This window comes from Corylus avellana, chromosome 11 (assembly GCF_965113065.1).
Source record: "Corylus avellana chromosome 11, dhCorAvel1.hap1.2, whole genome shotgun sequence".
Classification (NCBI taxonomy): domain Eukaryota; kingdom Viridiplantae; phylum Streptophyta; class Magnoliopsida; order Fagales; family Betulaceae; genus Corylus; species Corylus avellana.
Genome location: NC_142500.1, coordinates 2,491,740 through 2,510,389, shown reverse-complemented (window position 1 = coordinate 2,510,389; position 18,650 = coordinate 2,491,740). Strand labels below are relative to the sequence as shown.

General features: G+C 34.7%; 3 protein-coding genes across 5 annotated transcripts; all 3 read right to left on the bottom strand.

Moving 5' to 3' along the window:
* Positions 1-2,170: 2,170 nt before the first annotated feature.
* Positions 2,171-3,671, bottom strand: LOC132166540 (E3 ubiquitin-protein ligase ATL42). The gene has a single exon (XM_059577371.2). It carries the CDS (start codon positions 3,557-3,559, stop codon positions 2,309-2,311), a length of 1,251 nt encoding a protein of 416 aa, XP_059433354.2. The 5' UTR covers positions 3,560-3,671; the 3' UTR covers positions 2,171-2,308.
* A 3,276-nt stretch (positions 3,672-6,947) lies between these two features.
* NINJA (Putative interactor of JAZ) lies at positions 6,948-10,823 on the bottom strand. 3 transcript variants are annotated; one of them, XM_059576169.2, is made up of 3 exons: positions 10,641-10,823; positions 8,347-9,447; positions 6,948-7,648 (listed from the first exon to the last, which is right to left on the bottom strand). In XM_059576169.2, exons 2-3 carry the CDS (start codon positions 9,353-9,355, stop codon positions 7,185-7,187), a joined length of 1,473 nt encoding a protein of 490 aa, XP_059432152.1. In that variant the 5' UTR covers positions 9,356-9,447; positions 10,641-10,823; the 3' UTR covers positions 6,948-7,184. The 3 variants fall into 3 exon arrangements, with proteins under 3 accessions (XP_059432152.1, XP_059432151.1, XP_059432150.1); XM_059576168.2 differs by having other exon boundaries at positions 6,948-7,669; positions 8,347-9,495; positions 10,641-10,822; XM_059576167.2 differs by having other exon boundaries at positions 6,948-7,669; positions 10,641-10,821.
* A 2,549-nt stretch (positions 10,824-13,372) lies between these two features.
* Positions 13,373-18,355, bottom strand: LOC132165706 (uncharacterized). The gene is made up of 8 exons (XM_059576372.2): positions 18,169-18,355; positions 17,984-18,071; positions 17,487-17,554; positions 15,980-16,077; positions 14,440-14,546; positions 14,044-14,093; positions 13,850-13,932; positions 13,373-13,729 (listed from the first exon to the last, which is right to left on the bottom strand). Exons 2-8 carry the CDS (start codon positions 18,042-18,044, stop codon positions 13,615-13,617), a joined length of 582 nt encoding a protein of 193 aa, XP_059432355.1. The 5' UTR covers positions 18,045-18,071; positions 18,169-18,355; the 3' UTR covers positions 13,373-13,614.
* Between the last annotated feature and the right edge of the window lie 295 nt (positions 18,356-18,650).

Below are 18,650 nucleotides of genomic sequence, written 5' to 3'. Positions count from 1 at the left end.
TTTTATCTTTGTTGTATTCTTATTGTGGTTGGAGTAATGGTACATAACACACCTCTAGTTTACTCTCATTTCATGGAGCTGATGTAACCTTATTAGCCCCTTAGATCAACTCATGTTAAAAAATAAAAATAAATAAATTCAAAGGTTGATGAATATTGAAACATTAGCTAAATTAATAAAAATGGAATGGAATGAGAGTGTAGTATATTTATTCATGTCGTTGATACATGGGGTATATGTCCAACGAGGATGAAATGCATTCTTCGGTTGTATATTGGGTTATAAGAAATTCTTTTAGTAAACTTGGGTTATAAGAAATTCTTTTAATTCAGTTTGTTAAATTGAATATCGGTCTTGAACCTTGATAAATAATATTTCTTGACCTTAACTTGTGCACTACCCCTTTACACGAAACCTCCAACTTCATATGCCCTATCAAGCTTTTAACCTACTACAAAGCTTATATATATCATTTATTCATGTCAATAATTTTAATATATTATGTCAATTAGTTAGTTCTTAGCTTAAACAACATTTTCCCCCCTTCAAAAATATCACGAAACACCAACCAGTAGATCCAATCATTCAAAGACAAGGTCAAGTGAGAACATGTTGGTAAAGACAAATTATTTATTTATTTTAAATTATGGATGATAAAGGCAAGGTCAAGTGATAATAGTAAACCATTTTTATGAGGCATAAGCAATAAATTATCCTGTTTTATTTAAAATCCATGATTCCTTGCTTCACTCAAGACAAACAAAGAGGTTTCAGCTATTACGTCTATGCTGAAGCAGATAATATACATATATTAAAACACTAGCATCATCAATTCAAGCTTGAAAAAGTAAAATAAAATAAGGGAAAACATTTCTTCTTTCTAACTACCACCCTATTTACAATATTTTCTAAATGTTTTTTATTTTTATTTTTTATTTTTTCATTTTGAGCGTGGAAAGTGAGACATTGCAACCTCAATGATAGCTCAGAAGACATGAAAAAAATTAAAACATTAAAAAAAATATATTATTTATGTTTCTACATTATGGTATTAGAAAAAGAACAAAATGCTAACAAATCTTGGGAGATTGCACCTAAAATGCAACAACATTAAGTATTTAACATGTTCTAAAGTCCATGGTTTCATGGGCATGGTCTCTTCAAATACCCATTTATGGCAATGCCCAATTAACCTAATGTTTCTTGAAATGGTCGATTGATTTGGACAAAACTTTTTTTAAAATTGATTTGGAGGAAATTCTTTCGATCTGCTCTATTAAATTGGGGGTGGCAATTTATGTTTGCATGTTGAGTTTGGATCGTGTCAAGGTAGGAGTATAACACTATATAGGTCAATTCTAACCCAATCAATTTAATTAAACATGCCAAACCCCTCAACTCTAACCCTCTAATTTTGTATTGGGTTTCTTGTGGGGTTTGTGGATTATGTCAAAAATTGCCAATCGTTGTGTTGCATGTCGAGTTTGGGTTGTGTCAAGACATGGGTATAAGACTATATAGGTCAACTTTAACCGGACTTACTTAATTAAACTGGTCAGACTCTTCAACCCTAACCCTTTAATTTCGTGTTGAGTTCTCAAGTTGTGTCAAAAATTGGCAGCCCTATATTAAATTGATATATGTTCTTAAAACACGTGATTCTCTCACATGTATTTTTAATATAAACTGACGTCTATCCTTAAAAATGCATGTGAGAATTATGTGCCGCTCTAAAGACAAATATCAATTTAATTAAAAGATTGAATTATAGAAAAGGTTAAGATAATTCGTTGGGTGTTTTGGTTAGAATATCCTTGTAAAGATGAACGTGTTTGATTCATGGAACCAGGGTGGCAATCATTTTCTTCTTCCCCAAGTTGCTTTCGTTATCATGTGAGAATTTATTCCTTTAAACGAAAGCAAATCGGCAGATGATTCAAGAAGATGGTATTTAATAAATCTGATGACAAAAATAGTATATATATTTCCAAGTATTACAGATCTTCTTGTCATGACCAGCTAGCCTCCAAGTATTTTCCCTTTTTTTTTTTTTTTTTTGGTGTGTGTGTAAATCTAAATTTGATTAAAACAACATAAACAGACGATCATGTTACAAGATCATAGAAAAAACAGAAAGGAAAATCGAAAGGTGCATCTGTTTCTCTTGAAGTTAACATTTTTTCATAAGTAGTACCTAAAATCTACATCATGATATTGTATCCATGAATTCTAGCTGACTTCTATCTCAGTAAATGTCAGCAAAATTCAAAAGAAGAACATACATGAAGAGGTATCGATCTGATATAGACTATACATCTAATTCATGTTGTGTTTTCTGAGGCTGTTGGGATCTTGTGTCTCTATTGGCATACCATTGAACTGTTCTTTTGGCAATCGGCAACCAAAGCCGCCTGAGTCTTTCCTCTTTCGCATTGTTTCCCAGCAAAGAAGTCTCTCCAATTCTGTTCTTCATGCCTGAATCTTCATATCTTGACAGAGCAGTAATTTCTGACATTGATCTTCTCTCCCCTGGACTCATATAGCTTGATGTAGAAGGAAGGTCTGGAAATGAAACTGGACTGGTTTTATTGAGTGCACTAACTTTGCTCTCAAACGATCTCTTCATCTCCATCTCCTCCTTAATCTTCACAATCTGTGCATTTTCTGCAGCTCCTGAAGATGAGGACTGCTGGGTATTCGAATCCAAACAAGAGAATCTGTTGCTTGACAAAGAAGTAAGCATCTCTGAATTCAAGAACATCAGGTCAGAAGAGCTCACACTGCTCCACCTGTTCTTGAAGACAAAGTCGGATACAACAATCTTGTGTTTGTGCTTATGCAAGACTTTCTGCTCCTCTGCTTCTTCTTGGATTAAGGATATCTCTTCCTTGTTATTACCCTTTTCAGCTTTTCGAAAGCTGCTTCCAATACTAAATCTTGAAGACCCCCGATGATGATCTTCTTCTTCTCTCTGCACAAAGAGGCCTATGTTGGCTTCCTCCCCCTGCAGCTCCGATTGGTTCATCAATCTCATACTATGTGTGTATGTGAAAATTGTTGGATCCTCAGGGCTTACCCTGTGCCTGCAAATAGGACAGCTGGCGTGCTTTTCAAGCCAACTGTCGATGCAGGCAATGTGAAAGGCATGTTTGCACTTTGGCAGCAGCCGCAGCATTTCAATATCTTCAAATTTGGATAAACAGACTGCACATTCAAGTCCTTCCTTTGATCCCTTGAGGGAAGAGAATCTGAAAAAAGGAAGCGATTCGATCACCGTCTTATCTATCCCGGAAAATCGAGAGCTCGATCTAATAAATGCAAAGTTCTGTGGAAGATCCCCATGATGAGCTGCAGGCCCTGGCCTATGACAGAATTTTGCATACACAAGAAGAAGTAATGTTACTGAAAACATCAGCGACAGGATTGCTATGACAATCCCAACACTTGGTTGAAAATTTTGTGAATTCGGATCTCCTTGGCCAATGGAAGTTTGTGCTTTGACATGAAAGAAAATGAAGTGGAGAAGAACCAAGATGATCAGAGAACTTAACCGATTCATGGGTTTATCTCAAAATCAAAACTTTCCCAGAATTCTAAAGCTCTCCAGCAAGCATTCTTCTGGACTTTTGTGTGTGTGGGGAGAAGGTGAAGTTTAGTTTGAGATGGAGCTTTTTAAGTATAGTTTCCCCAAAAAGCCAAAGGTCATCTTTTTTCTGGTTTGTCAATTCTCTTGGTTTCTTCATAGGTTGTTCTTGTGTGTCATAATTTAACTAATCAGTTTTAAATTACAAAATTCAACTATTTAAAGTTTGAAAATTCAGTAGTGATGACATTGTGGAGAAGCCTTCTGACTTGGCCTGGGGGAGGGGGAATTAATTAGAAATACAACCCAATATCTCACATCACACCGACTGCAAAGTAAATAATTCAAGCGTAAGCAAAATCATGTTGACATCATTCAAAGCTAAAACATTTATCTCGATCACTTCCATCACTTTGAAATGTTTTTATTGGAGACGAAACCATAAGCGCTGACGCATTTCCTATCACACCTTATCGGCGTGAAATTTGGTTCTAAACTTACCCTCGTGCCACGAGGCAAACTGCTAATTAAGCTGACGTTTCCTAATTTCCTTTCCTTTTCTTTCTTTCTTTTCTTTAATTTTTTTGGAGGAAATAGTTAAAGAAAAAAAAAAAAAAAAAACCCACGACAAAACAACGCAGAAAATAAAAGACCCAATAACAAAGGACAAATTTTGACACGACTCATAAAATCGATACAAATTTGATTTAAAATAGCAGATTAAGATTGATGAGTCTTACCCATTTAATTAAATGAGTTAGGTTATGATTAACTTATATATATAGTCTAATACCCATATCTCGATACTATCTGAATTCGACATGTGACATTTAGCGGGTTAGAGTATGATCCGTTTAATTAAATGGGTTGGATTAAAATTGACTTATATAATCTTATACATATAATTCAACACGGCCAAAACTCGATATGCGAACAACTCTTCTAATAACAAGAACAGATAAATTTTTAGATCTGACAATAATAAGATGTAAAACCTTACTAGCTTCAAAAATAAACGGTTCCAGCTTTCTAATTTTTTTTTTCTTTTTTTTTTTTAAAGTTCCATCTTTCAATTAAGCTGACATATTCGATAAAATGTGTACTTCATTCATTTGATGCTTTCAGTGAAAACTTTGCTTTTGTTTTATATATTTGTTTCGATTAACTTTTTTTAGAGATAACCAAGTTTTCACGTTGTTTGTTAATATATATATGATGAAGGTATTTATCCGAGGTAAGAGGTAACTAGTTGGCATTAAAATTTTCCCATAAAGTCAATGGATTGGATGGCCATGATCCAGGCATATATATATATATATAGAAGTCGGCTAAAAAGCTACAAAACTACAAATTTGGATTTATTTAACTTAATTAATGACCTATTGAAGGATTCTATACTCTTCTCTTCCATGTAGAGTTTGGACAACAAATTAATAAATATATTAATAAATGAGACAACATAACCGTGGGTGAGGGGTCATCTCTTCTCAAGTATATAATATTATGGTCTCTTCAAATTCTCAAGTATTTACGTTTTACCATATTAATTGACAACACCTTTCCAAAATCTTCTAAAGTTCTTACAATTTATAAATAAATCTTAAGACTTTATATTAGTTCACACATATGATATTAATTGATCAATATAAACAATTTTCATCTTACGATTGCCGTCTTATGTTTATATTTATATATACACTAAAGTTTTAATTAGACACAAATCAAGAAACACAATGAGCCTGTCATAATGCAAGTCCAATCTAGTTTACTATAAATCATACATCATGTTTCAATCACATGAGGGCGGCCGGGTCAAGCTTTGGACGGCGAAAATGAAGTGAAAAACGCGAAAAACACAAGTTAAAAATCAGATTTAAAAACATATGGAGTAAATTAAAATCGCGCGATTACTTTAAGAACTTATTTTTATATTTTCTCTTGCTTAAAGTATAATTCCAACATGGAGTTCTTCAGGGTCAATAAATATATATACTGTAACAAAAATTTAAAATACCAACATCTTCAATCATACACTGGAGAGAAGGGACACGTACGTTGACTTTCTAAAAGAAACTTGTTGTAATGTCCTCTATCTATATATATTTATTCAAAGCTAGCTAGCTAGGGTTCTCGAGTGGGAAAACCAAACTGTTTAAGGAATTATAGACACACAAAAACCCAGCAGGGTTTCTTCGAGGTTGCACATGGGGAAGGAAAAAAATTAATGTTGTAGTGTTTTAAGCATGACGATAGTACATACGTATAGTTGTCTGTGTTAGGTGGATTTTTGACATGTATATTAATATGTACGTCAAACTTATATGACAACTTGGTCGATTTTTATATAATATGGTACATTAATATTATATAATACAATATAATATATATTCGTCCACATGTTTATGTTTATGTACAGGCCAGGAGAGAATATCGAATATGTGCATGGCATTGTTTTCTTGCAAATTCTAGATAACTGTGGACCACTTGGCAAATAATCCGAAAGTCAGCACAAGGCCACTTGAAGTGCAAGCTTTTGGAGGTAAAGTCTTTAACCCTTTGTTTTGAGCTTGAAGTTTGTCATTAAATATTAATTTTCTTTTTTTCCTTTTATAAATAAAATTTATTTTAAAGTGTCGGGGAGATAGATATACACCGAGGAAGTCAAATATTATTATTTTTTTTTGTTATTAAATATTAATTTTCTATGGAATTTTGTGTTAGTTTGTAAATTAATGATATTTAATAAACTGGTATACAATTGTCATATAACTTGATGATATGATATAAAAAATCAACCATTGAATCAATACTTACAAAAAATAAAAAATAAAAAATTAAGAGTTGATTTATACTAACACGTCATCTCAATTATATGACAATCATATAACAGTTTACTAAATAACATCACTCTTTATTAAATGTACATAAAGCTTCATCAGGTGATTTTGAGATGTCAAATCTAAACTAGCACCAAGACAGAAAAGGGCATTGCTTAATGGTCATCAAGTACATGTTGATTTTAATTTTACAGACCAGTATTAGAATTCACAGCAGATATTCACCATGACCAAAATATTTGGAGTATATGCAATTTTGCCTACAAATTAATATCATCCTCAGCAATACTATATATATATATATATATATCATCCTCATCGAAGCCTCATACCACCTGTACAGGTTGATCAGTTGCATGAACCCTCACCTGTAAAGCATAATCAACCTTTGGAGCATCACCATTAGAATTTCACTTTGACATCCAAAAATAAGAAATCCCCTAACCCAGCGGAGGATCATGTTGGTGTTCATAAAGCAGCTAAAACTTGTATCATATACAAAAGTAATGATATTTTTTCTCAAAAACTACTGTAATAGGCCTAAGATTATTTTACTAAGGAATCGTGGTGGGAGATTATTACAAAACACCTGCAATATTTGATTGCAGAAGCTATGCCAACTCATAAAAGGAAGACAAATAGCTCTAAGCAAGTACAATGAGAAAAAGGAGGAATCTCACAGGAGCAGACAAAACCATAGCCAGGTTTTTTTTCCCTCATAAATGTCAAGAATTATTAGTCTAGTTGAACATAATGGTACAGAATCAGCTCTGAGCAGAGGCAGAAGGGTTGCTATTAGGAACTGTCACCCCATTAGTGCCATTTTCTGGATTAACATGCTCTTCACCACCAGCATGCCGAACAAACTCTTCAGGGGACATATGGGAACCATGGCAAGCACACACAATCCTAATTTCGTTTGGGCTGTATCTGTAAGTTACACCAGAAATCGTCCTACCATTGGGGCCTATGGTAGAAACCCATGGTAGGTTTGGGTAAGAGCCACATCCCCCAAATTTCACGTCCGCTGCAATGCCCGGCTTTATAGCTGAAAAATTGAGAGAAAAAGCATCCGCTGTTGAACGGTCAGACGCATCTTTTGCCCTTAGGTTTGTGCTACTCCCTTTCACATCTTCTTCTACCTGAGAGGAGGAGCCTTCTTCAGGGCCATGCTGTTTGCCATCACCTTTGGCCCGTTCTAATGTCCTCCCATCATATTGTGTAGCCTCTGATGAATTAGGTGCAATTGCTTGCGATTGCAAGTACATAAATGCAAAATGGGTAAGAATTCATTACCAATCACGAACCCTTGACACAAGCACAGTAAAACATTATATCATACAGCCCAAAATATTGATATCACTAATCAATTATCAGCAGAGCTTTTGGAATTTCTACTAGCAGCATTAACAAGGGATAGTAAGAGAGATAAGACCCATTGGAATAGGTTGTAAACTTGTAATTTAAGTTTAGGTTCTTATTTAACTGGTTGAAAGATATAATCACATTGCAGAACTATAAAACACAGGTGGTGTCTTGCAATCATATCGTCTAGTGATGATAACCCCCAACCAGTTAAACTTTGAACACGTGTATCACATTCAGGCTGAGTAATCCCAGCTTTCTCTAAGGCTTTAGCTCAGAAATCAATCTAGTATCCTAGGCCAGGTGACAAAGCATCCATACAGACTAAATGAGTCAAGAATGACATATCAACAAAGTCCAGTTCATTGTCAGGAAAGATTAGGGTCCCGTGTGTGCTGAAGAAAAGGGAAAGGAAACAATTGAGAATATTTGACAAACGATTCTCCATCAATCATACATTCCAACCCTACTTATCAAAAAAAAAAAAAAAATTCATACATTCCAACCCTGATTCCTCAAAAGGTATAAAACAGTGAAAAGGAAAACTTTGAGAAATATTACCTGAGTTTGGTGGTCCTCTACCAGCATAGGAAGGGTGGAACTGTTGAGGTTGAGAAAACAAACCCCAGGAGTTATCCTTATCCAACAATGGAAGCTGGACTGGTGCATAGCCAAACATTAGTGGCAAGTTTCCAGGATTCACACTCTGTGCCCCTGATCGATCACTACTTGCAGAAGGCATCACCTGCATCATTCCAGGGGGCTGTTGGCCTGACATGCTGGGTACACCAATGGAGTTTGACTCCTTCACATGTAAAGAATAAGGCACATTCATCATGTTTACTGATTGAAGTGAGAAAGGAACGCCATAGGGCATATTGCCAAGCTTAAATTCATTTTCTGATGTACTGTTAAACCTCTTTTGCCCATTTAAGTCCACAACACTTGAATCAGCAAACCCACGAACCTCCTTTGAAACCTCAGAAGAACCACCAACTCCAAAGAATCGTTTGGGGCCATCATCATGTTGTGAAACAAGCTTTGACGTTGAACCCTCAACTTCAGACTCTGCAACATCTTCATTTTCAGCAGTTGAGCCATCTTCTGTCGTTATGGAAATGTGTGATGTTCTCGTCTTGTCATGTAAATCAGCATGAGCGTCTCTCTCCTGCTTTTTTTGATGGTTTATCTCATCAAACAACATCTTACGCTTGCTACCTGCCTCTCTCCGTTTTTCGTCCTCCATTTCAGCAGACTTGTTGCTGTTTGCAGCCCAGACTCCTCTCCCATTCAAGTTCATAGAAGAATCTCCTTCAGTATTGTTCTTGGAAAGGTCATTAAAAAAGTTTTCCTGAACCTTTATAGAATCATTTCTCTGAGATCCAGTACTTGAGTCTTGCTTCTGCGTGCCAGCATGGAGAAAGTTCTTAAAATCATCCACTAATTTGTTCCCTTTATCACCCTCTTCTGTCCTAGCATCTGAGGAGCTACCATTTTTACCCTTTGACTTGACAGACAATCCACCACAGGATAAACCCAAGCTAAGCTCAAGCCCATTCTCATCTTCCATTTTATATGAAACCAAAATATATCAAAATGGCTCAAGCATAACCTTTTCCAGTTCTCATTGTTGTGTAGGCTACTTCCTTGAGAAATTTGACCCTGATATGATGAGCAACCAGCTTAAAGATACATCCTTGAAAAAGTTGACTTCATTACAGGCACCAAATAAGAAAATGGATTTCGGTAGCAACACCACAACCATATATGACAAGGAAAAAGAGGAGACAAAAATATTGTGATCAGGCATGGCCTTGACAAAAAAGAAATAAAGAATTTCAGTGCTCAACCTAATTTATTTTTTTGACATTTAACTAACCCCACTTGTTCAGAATCAATCAATACCAGTAAATTTCAGATTGGGATAATTCTGATGAAAATATTCATTTAAATTGCACAGGAGCATGAACTCTACAGAGGTCCTAGTCAACTTTCCAACCATGGTCCAACAAATGGCTATTGCCAACCTATGGAAGATACGATAAACTACAGAAATTACTCCAGATCCACAACTCAATGAAAAATACCGAGCAATCTAAGATTTGAAAATAATTATTTATGTAAACTGAGCTGAAACAAAAATAAGTAGAGCAAAATACGGGGTAAACAAAACATACCCAGTATTCAATACACCTTCAGAAAGCTAAAGTAATCAACTTTATAAACAACCAACCTGAATCACCTCCATACTTAGTTAGATCCCATTCCCACACTAAGACTGGTTGCTAGCTCAGGAAGTGTGTAAAAAGGTAAAGAGACAAAATTTCCAAGCCTTATATTTTCCAATTGCCTATGACCCCAGAAACGAAATACTTCACAAAACCCACCCTAACAGAACCATATCTGACTTAGTTGAGCACTTTCAGGAAACAATAACAGCATCAATTATAAGACTCGCGCTTTCTCAAAATTTCCCTCCATTTTTTCCCCAGCAACCAATCATAGTACCAAGATCTGCCCCCAACCAAATCATGCATGCAAAGCCCCTAAATGAACTAAATTGAAGATACCCAGAAGATAAAAACCTCAAAAAAAAAAGAAAGGAAAGGAACAAACTTGAGCGGTTGAGCCCCTACATAGAAAACATAGGCATGCCCCAGTAGCTATCAAATTAGATTCGATCCAAGGAGAATCGAAGTCCCATATTTACATATATAAACCGTCATCGGAATTTTACGAGATTCAATAACCGAAGCTCATCAATTCCCATAGATTTCCAACAAAGAAAACAATAAATTTCCATAATCTGCCAAACAGAAACGAAAAATCCAAACAGAGATGAGATAAAGAGATACCTATATCAGAGCAGAGATTAGATCAAAACACAAGCCCCGGTGTCTTGCAGAAAGCACAGTGAAGGATATGTGAGCGAGAGAGAGAGAGAGAGAGAGATGCATAGAGGAAAACAAGGTTGATTTTGGTATAAAGTAGTGGGGAGAGGAAGAAATTTGTTTAAAATCGCCTATTTCTTTTTTATCTTTTTATCTGTTTTTTCCTTTGAGCATGTGATTGTCGTGTAGATTCTATTGGTCATTTGCTTTGTATTTTTTTTTTTTTAAAACAATTATTTTATGGGTGTTTTACCTACTCTCAATCTCATCCTCATCCCAGTCCAAACTGGTTTATTTCCTCTAATTTCCTTTTTGTTTTAACCCATTTCTTAAAGCACACAGTATATATATTTTTGAATTATATTATAATTTTTTAACATGAATAATATTATATAAAAAAAATTTAAATCTAATTATAAATCAATTACTTAAAAATATATATTCAAGAACTCAATATATATATATATATATATATATATATATTAAAGTGTAAGGACTTTGGATTATTGATTACAGGACTTAAAGTAGACTTACCCTAGACAAAAAAAAAGAAAAAAGGTTTAATTACAAGCCAAGTAATTGACTTCATAGTTTCTTTGTTGCTTAATTATATTTCTTCTCTTGTATGAGGGTATAAGTGAAAAAAGTTAAAATTACTTGTAGGCAAAAGTAAAAGAGTAAGGTAAACACATGTTACATAATTATAACATATTCTAAATTACAGGGAGACCACTTTTACCAAGCTCAATGTTGAACGAATAAAGTGAATCAATTATTCAATTTGTTTGACTAGTTGGATCAGTCCATTTTAGTCACTGTTCAAACGGTGTGATTGGATGAGGTTAGATCTGATAAATTAAAAAAATAAATAAAAGCTTGTACAGCCAAATCTATAAAAATAATGGGATCTTGATCTTGAAGATTTCCTCCTCTTGTAAATGAATAAAAGTATAAAATAATATAGATACAGTTGCGTATGACAATTTTATGCAGAGGTTTAAGAGTAGGAGTAATGCTACATAACACTCTTATTTTATTCTTATTTTATTAAACTGGTGTGACAGTGTTTATTAATACTTAAATTAATTATAATTAAAAATGTATGTATATCTAATGATAGTTAGGGTTATGTAAGTGGTGGCAGTTAACGGTTATTGTCTCTAACTCTTAACTATACTGCTTTAAGCGGTTAACAATTTTAAGTAACCACTAACCGTACTGCAAGAACCGCGTGTTAGGTATGAGTGCAAGGAGCAATATTTCAATAAATCACTTGCTTTTCTTTTGCAATATCTTGATTGTAACATTTATTTTTAGTCCAGAATTTGATCTAGTTTGTCATATGAATGTCCATGGCGAGATTTAGGTTGAATTCTTACATGGCTAGTAATATGCCACGTTCACCTCTTCAAATTTGGACTGGCTATGTAGAGACAAGATTTAAATAGTAGATAATTAGCTGTAAGAGAAATATTCAAACGTAAAATAGTATTATGCTGGGATTTAAAACAGAGGAAAGGCCCATTATTGATATGCTTTTTAGCAATCGCTATCATTTAACCTGGGTTTTGATCTCATCCCATTATCAGAAAGAAGATATTTTTTAGACTATAATAATCTTTCAGTAATATTTTTTATTTTTATTTTTGTTGCAATGTGCCGAATTTCTCTCTGAAGTAATATAAATTTTGATATATTAGGAGCCAATTCAACATTTTAAACTCCGAAATTTCCAAAAATTTTGACCTTCTCCAATAAAAATAGGAGAAATTATTTTTTACTCCCATGAACTATAACGCCTTGATACTTTTTCCCCATGAACTACCAACTGTGATACCCGACTCCATGAACTACCATTTTGTGCCCAAAACCCCCATTTCCGTTAGTCGAAGGCCCATTCCGTCAGTCAAAGGAGTTAACTCAGACAGTCTATTCGTCAATTTGCCCCCATGAACTACAACTCATTGTCACTTTACCCCATGAACTACAACGTATTGTCACTTTGCCCTCATGAATTACAACGCATTGTCATTTTGATCATCGGAGTTAACGCATTTGACTGACGGAATGATAGATTTTGGCACAAAATGGTAGTTCATGGGGTTGAGTGTCAAAGTTGATAGTTCATGGGGGTAAAGTGAAAATGCGTTATAGTTATTGGGAACAAAATGTAGTTTCCCCTAAATAAAAATATATTCTACTAGTTCAATTAAATATTAGCAAGTTATCAGATATTCCAGAATACCATGTGGATGTCAATTAGCAGATGTCAATTAGCAGTTCAATTCCAAGATCAATATTCAAAGCACGTGCATTTATCCAAATTATAATACTACAGAGCAAGGGGGTGAGAGGTACAACAACAGAAGGATGCGAGTCAAACTAGGTGACAATGAAAGTTTAAATCATACACAATTAGCATATGCAATAATAAAGTAAGAGGAAAAATCAAGGATTGTGTACAAAAAGACAATGACATGGATGTATAAAATTTGGGCAAAGTTTTCTTTCAAATTAAGTTGGAAAAAATTCCTCTAACTCAGTCTATAAAATTCCCTTAATATAAGAAGTACATTTTTTTTATTAGCATATGCTTCTTCCATGCTTAAGGAACATACGGACTTCCTCCAAGTTGAAGGAAAACTGTCATAAATTTGGGCCCCCAAAAGGAAGAAATTGTCCCAAAAGAGTTTGAATAAAACTCAATTTAATCAGTAAGCCATGGCAAAAAACAGCCATTGTTCACATCATGTGATGTATACAATTATTGTCAATCAGCTTAACACAGCACCATATTAAGCATGTAATCTATAGAAATATTGTCATACAGGTTATCTCAGCATCAAAAAACTATGACCACTGACAATAGAGGAGCTACAAAATTGGGATGATTGTGCCGTTGCTATGAGCAAACACTCTCCAGTATCATAGTACATCTCTAGTGCGGTTTTGGAACATAACCATCAACTGCAAAATTTCTTGTGGCTGCGGGAATAGCTAAACGAATTCCATCAAGTTCAGGCTTTGCAATCACTTGACAACCCAGACGAGATCTGCAAAATCCCAAGCACAGAATTAGATCTTGGTGCCCAAAAGAAAAAGAAAAAGAAAACATTTAATCTGGATCAAACAAAATGAAAAATTATTGCAAGTTCATGCAAGAAGGAACCAACGTTTCTGAAAGCCCAAAAGCCAGATCCAGCATGTCATTTTCTTCATCAGTAGGGTCTTCTAACTTATTGTACTGCTCCATGTCCTACCACAAAATTCAATAGTTAGCCGCTAAAATTTGAGCTCAAGAAAATGTTGGACTAAACACAAATGAAAGTCCAAAAGTACATGTGTTTCAGTACATATAGCCAAATACCATCACAATCAAATGACAGGTCGAACAGGCAAGCGATCCTTCGCACGCTCCTGATAAGACATTAAAGGTAGAGCATTAGATTTTGGAACTATGATTTAAGAAATACGAGCTCATTGACAAAGAAGTTATTGATCCATCAATTTTTGTGCAACTGAAAGAAAAAACTTCAATCCCAAGCAAAACAAGAGCCCGGGGTTACAGTTGAAAGGGTAGGTACTCAAAACTCAAAACTATGGTTGTCAGCATGTCCTTCAAGAGTCACAGACATGTCCCAAAATGCCCCAAGTTATAAGAAAAAACTTTCAGTAAGAATACCTCTAGATAGCATTAATCATAAGAAAACAAAATTTGGTAAAGAAGCAAAAGTTCGGACTAAGTAAGCATCAAAATCCTTGCCTTCAAGTTCGATATCATTTTCATGAGCAGCTTCTAACATAGACATTCCAATAGGGACCTTAATGTGCTTTTCCTCTCCATCCTTGTCAACAAATGTGACAGATATCCTGCAAAATAAAGCATCCCAGTAAGAAGCATGCAGACATGATTTGGAAAAATGGTGAAGCCATGATGTCCCCCAGGAGCAGGACACTTGATGCATTCTACTCATGGGTGCCAAGTGTACATTATCAATTAGAAGCATGTCTTCACAATGATTGATGGCATAACACGCACAACCGCATGCACAAAAACATATAATTTGATATTCAGATAAAGAGACACCAGCATGACAACATAACACATCCACAAATCAAAGATATATGTACTCATATCTGCTACTAGTACTGCTGCCATGGGTGGAGCTACATTATGCCCATTCAGGCAATTGCACCCCAAGTAATTTGAGAAAATAAGTGGAGTTGATTAAAATTGTATATAACTTTTTAATATCATCTGGTATTGCACCCACTAAGAATAGGTGGGATCAATGTGAAGTTCAAAAGCACCCCACCATCGGAAGAAGATCATGTATGGGTCCATTTAAATTTTAAAGGTCATTTGGCCTCTAAAGTTAAAAGATTGTGTTTAGGAGACATTGACATTAGTAGTATCCATGTAGAAATAAAGGTTATCACCTTTAGTTAAAGAAAAAGGCGTGGCCTTTTCTATAATATTAAATTATAAAGTTTTACTTATCAATAAAACTTATCAAAAACAAAGATGATATTAAGCAGTCTATTAACAAAACAACAAGAGCACCTAAATGACGAAACCTGGGAGTGCGTGTGTGTGTGAGAGAGAGGGAGAAATAAGAATACATATCATATTTGACTCTCATCTCTCTTTTTTTTCTCTTCAAGAGGTACATAACTTTTAATGTTAATTATGTTTTTTTTATTCTATTGTCATACATCTGATTGATTCTTTCAAGACTTCTTATTTGTAGTACTTTAAAAATTAAAGTTTACGCTTTTAATTGCACCCACTAAGTGAAAATCCTGGTTCTGCCCCTGCTCCCTTGGCATGCCTAGGCCACCTTTTTTCCTTTACCGTCATTATAATTTCTCTCCTATCATCATATCCTTAACAATAATTGAATAGACCAGATGAGTTGCAGCAAGTCCATTGAGTAGTTGGCCAAAAAAAAAAAAAACACTCTCCAAACATGTGAAGATTTACAACAGATGCCAATATGATGTGCGAATTCCAGCACATTACCTGTGCTACAAATCAACTGGATAAATTACCTGGCTGCGAGTCAAAATTTTAACTTTAAAAAATCTTAATACATAACATATACACCCAAAAAACACCAAAGCGTGCCGGAGGAGTGCTGCATCCAACTAAAGGCTATTCTTTGGAAGAGTTTAGGCTACTCAGCACAAAATGGGTTTGCAGATCTAGATCATCTACCTGAATCTTCCATGCTTATATGGCACTAAATTACACCAGCAGTGTATAAATTTATATGACAATTGTAAACAAAACCAGAACTTACGTTTCCTCGGATGCATTGTCAGCAGTAGTGGTAGAAAAATGATGTGGCTTCTGAAATATGGCTTCCCGGGATAGCTTAGTTTCTGTATTTCGTTCAAACTGTTTCAAAGAACAAGAAAATCATAAATAGAAGTCAGAAGTAAATATAATCTCATCTAAATTCGATGAATAATTTACTAAAAAAACAAATGTTTACCCAAAACTTTTGGAATAGGAACAGGTGATTTCAAATTACAAGAATGGGCAAAATATTCGGATTCTTTTAAGGATCCCCAAACTTTTAAGCCAGCCATCTTAATCCATATATCAGTCTCATAAATCAATTACTCAACTCAATTAAGCCTTATTCTCATACATTGCTTATATTCCAAATTTATTCCAACACTCTAAATAGTTCCAGACAATTTATTAATGAGAATTTACACTTCTCTCAGAAAAAGGAGTGGTTTTGACTCACAAATCTTCATTCTTGAATCTTTTCCAAAATATACTCCATATCTTGTCATTAAACAGGGTTCATAGTCTTGTTGGTACTTTTCCTAAATTATTCCCTCAGCCAAACCTTGATTTTGAAACTATGATTGAGTCATTGACAGACAACAAAACTGATTCACTCCTTTATAAAGAAAATCCTGGGCAAACTAGTTTTGTTCCACGCAAAGGGCAAGTGACTACCACTTAAAAATGATAACTAAAAATGTAAAATAAAATAGATAAAATTTCTGGAACCACCGTGATCCAAGTACAAGGATAGATATGTAAATATTCTACTGAACAAAAAGCCGTGGCATTACAGCATGATTCAGGTGGTAGATCCCATTCTACATCCATATGACTGTAAACCTAAAGGCCCATATTATATTTTGATGAAAAGCAAGGGTCACGATGAGTGATAAGCTCATATAGCAAAATCCATAACAACAATCACCAGGCTTCCATATTGTATGAGAAAAACAACAATATCTGATATACCTCAAAAAAAGGAAGGGATGGGATGATCAACCACTATTTTGCTTGCCCTTATGACTCAAGAGTTGATGTTCTGTAGGGAATAAGGCTCATTGATCACACAATTACCTCATCCATCTAAACCCACGTATGGAGCCATGACTAGTTACAGGAAATCAAGGCAGATCCTAGTATATTCTACGACTAGGATTTATTTATTATAATGGTCTATCAACAGTGACAACTAGCATTTAATTGAATTTAACTACCGCGCAATACAGCTAACTCTGTCCAATTCAACTTTATAAACCCATCTAGTAGAGTGAGCATCTAAGATTAAATTAAAACGTCAGCAACATTGACAACTAGCTAGGTTATTTAACTTAAGTTTGCAGTGAACACCACTCACTTAACATCCATTTACATCATTCCATCTATCAAGTTTATATCTTCAAACACTTAGGTTAATAATCCAACACCCACTTTACAATCATTAAAGGGAATGAGATAAAGCAAGAAAATACAAACTTATCCTTCTCAATAAGGACAAGTATACTGACCAGTGGAAGCAAATAGTGGGAGTAAGGCCTTTGTGCACATCCTGCTCTATTTATGACTGCAGATTTTCCTGCAAAAAAGGACCCAATACAGAATTAACGATAATACACAGAAACCATTATCCCCCATGTCAAGACTCAAAACTACTTGCATTCTTTGAGTCATTCACTGCATTTCAAATTCTTATTATGAAAAAAACAAAACTGTATACAGAAAAAATGAAAAAAAAAAAAAAACAAAAACAAAAAACTGCATACAGAAAAAAGGACCCAATACAGAACTAACGATATTGGCTGTAATGCCTTTGTAGACATACTGCTCTATTTATGACTAGAATTTCCTGCCAAAAAGGACCTAATACAGAATCAACAAATTACACAGAACCCATATCCCCCATGTCAAAACTATTTGCTTTCTTTGAGTCATTCACCGCATTTTAAATTGCTAATCTGAGTTAGGGAACATTTTTTTATGAAAAAAAAAAAATCAAAGCGTATACCTTTTGGGAGCTCTTTGAGGATCCAAACTCCAAGTCGTCTTGAAAGTTTAGAAACGAACATAATCGTCGCCGCACACTAAAACGCTGGCTAAACCACAAACCACGTAATTGAACAGTTGTGACTACAATAATCTCTAAAATGAAAGAAGACAATCAAAGCAACTAAATTTTATCTGAAAACATACCTCTGTGTGATCAATCGAAGAAAAACACACACAAAATTGACCGGGTCGGGTCGTGGGTAGACGGTGGATTTGGGGTCAGAGGAAGCCGAAAATGGGTTCAGTGGGTTGATTTCAATCAAATTTCTTTTGTTTTGGAACTGTACGTCGTGTCCGATAGCAACTGAGTTTTTTTTTTTTTTTTTTCCTGAACCGGATATTTTTCCCCCCCTCTCTCTCTATCTCTCTAAATGTATGGTATGTGTAATTTAAAGTTGTGTCAAAATAAGCTATTGGGTTTGTGGTTTTCGAACTTGTTATTCATCAAAAATTATGGGAGTAAATAAACTAGTTTGTTCAACAATCCGTTTGATACTCGCTCGGTTTAGCTGAACTTGAACTTGAGCTCGATACTTTAAAAACCCGCTCGATTAATAAATGATAACTACTTGATATGCTCGATAAAACTCGATAGGAACTCACAAGCTCAACTCGTTTAAAGTTAA

Coding starts and splice junctions, on each gene's coding strand:
- LOC132165706 (XM_059576372.2), bottom strand. CDS start 18,044: ATGTTCGTTTCTAAACTTTCAAGACGACTTGGAGTTTGGATCCTCAAA. Junction 13,933..14,043: donor CCTGTCATTTGATTGTGATG/GTATTTGGCTAT, acceptor ATTTTGTGGTAG/GACATGGAGCAGTACAATAA. Junction 13,730..13,849: donor GCTTTTGGGCTTTCAGAAAC/GTTGGTTCCTTC, acceptor GGGATTTTGCAG/ATCTCGTCTGGGTTGTCAAG.
- NINJA (XM_059576168.2), bottom strand. CDS start 9,355: ATGGAAGATGAGAATGGGCTTGAGCTTAGCTTGGGTTTATCCTGTGGT. Junction 7,670..8,346: donor TAGAGGACCACCAAACTCAG/GTAATATTTCTC, acceptor TGCAATCGCAAG/CAATTGCACCTAATTCATCA.
- LOC132166540 (XM_059577371.2), bottom strand. CDS start 3,559: ATGAATCGGTTAAGTTCTCTGATCATCTTGGTTCTTCTCCACTTCATT.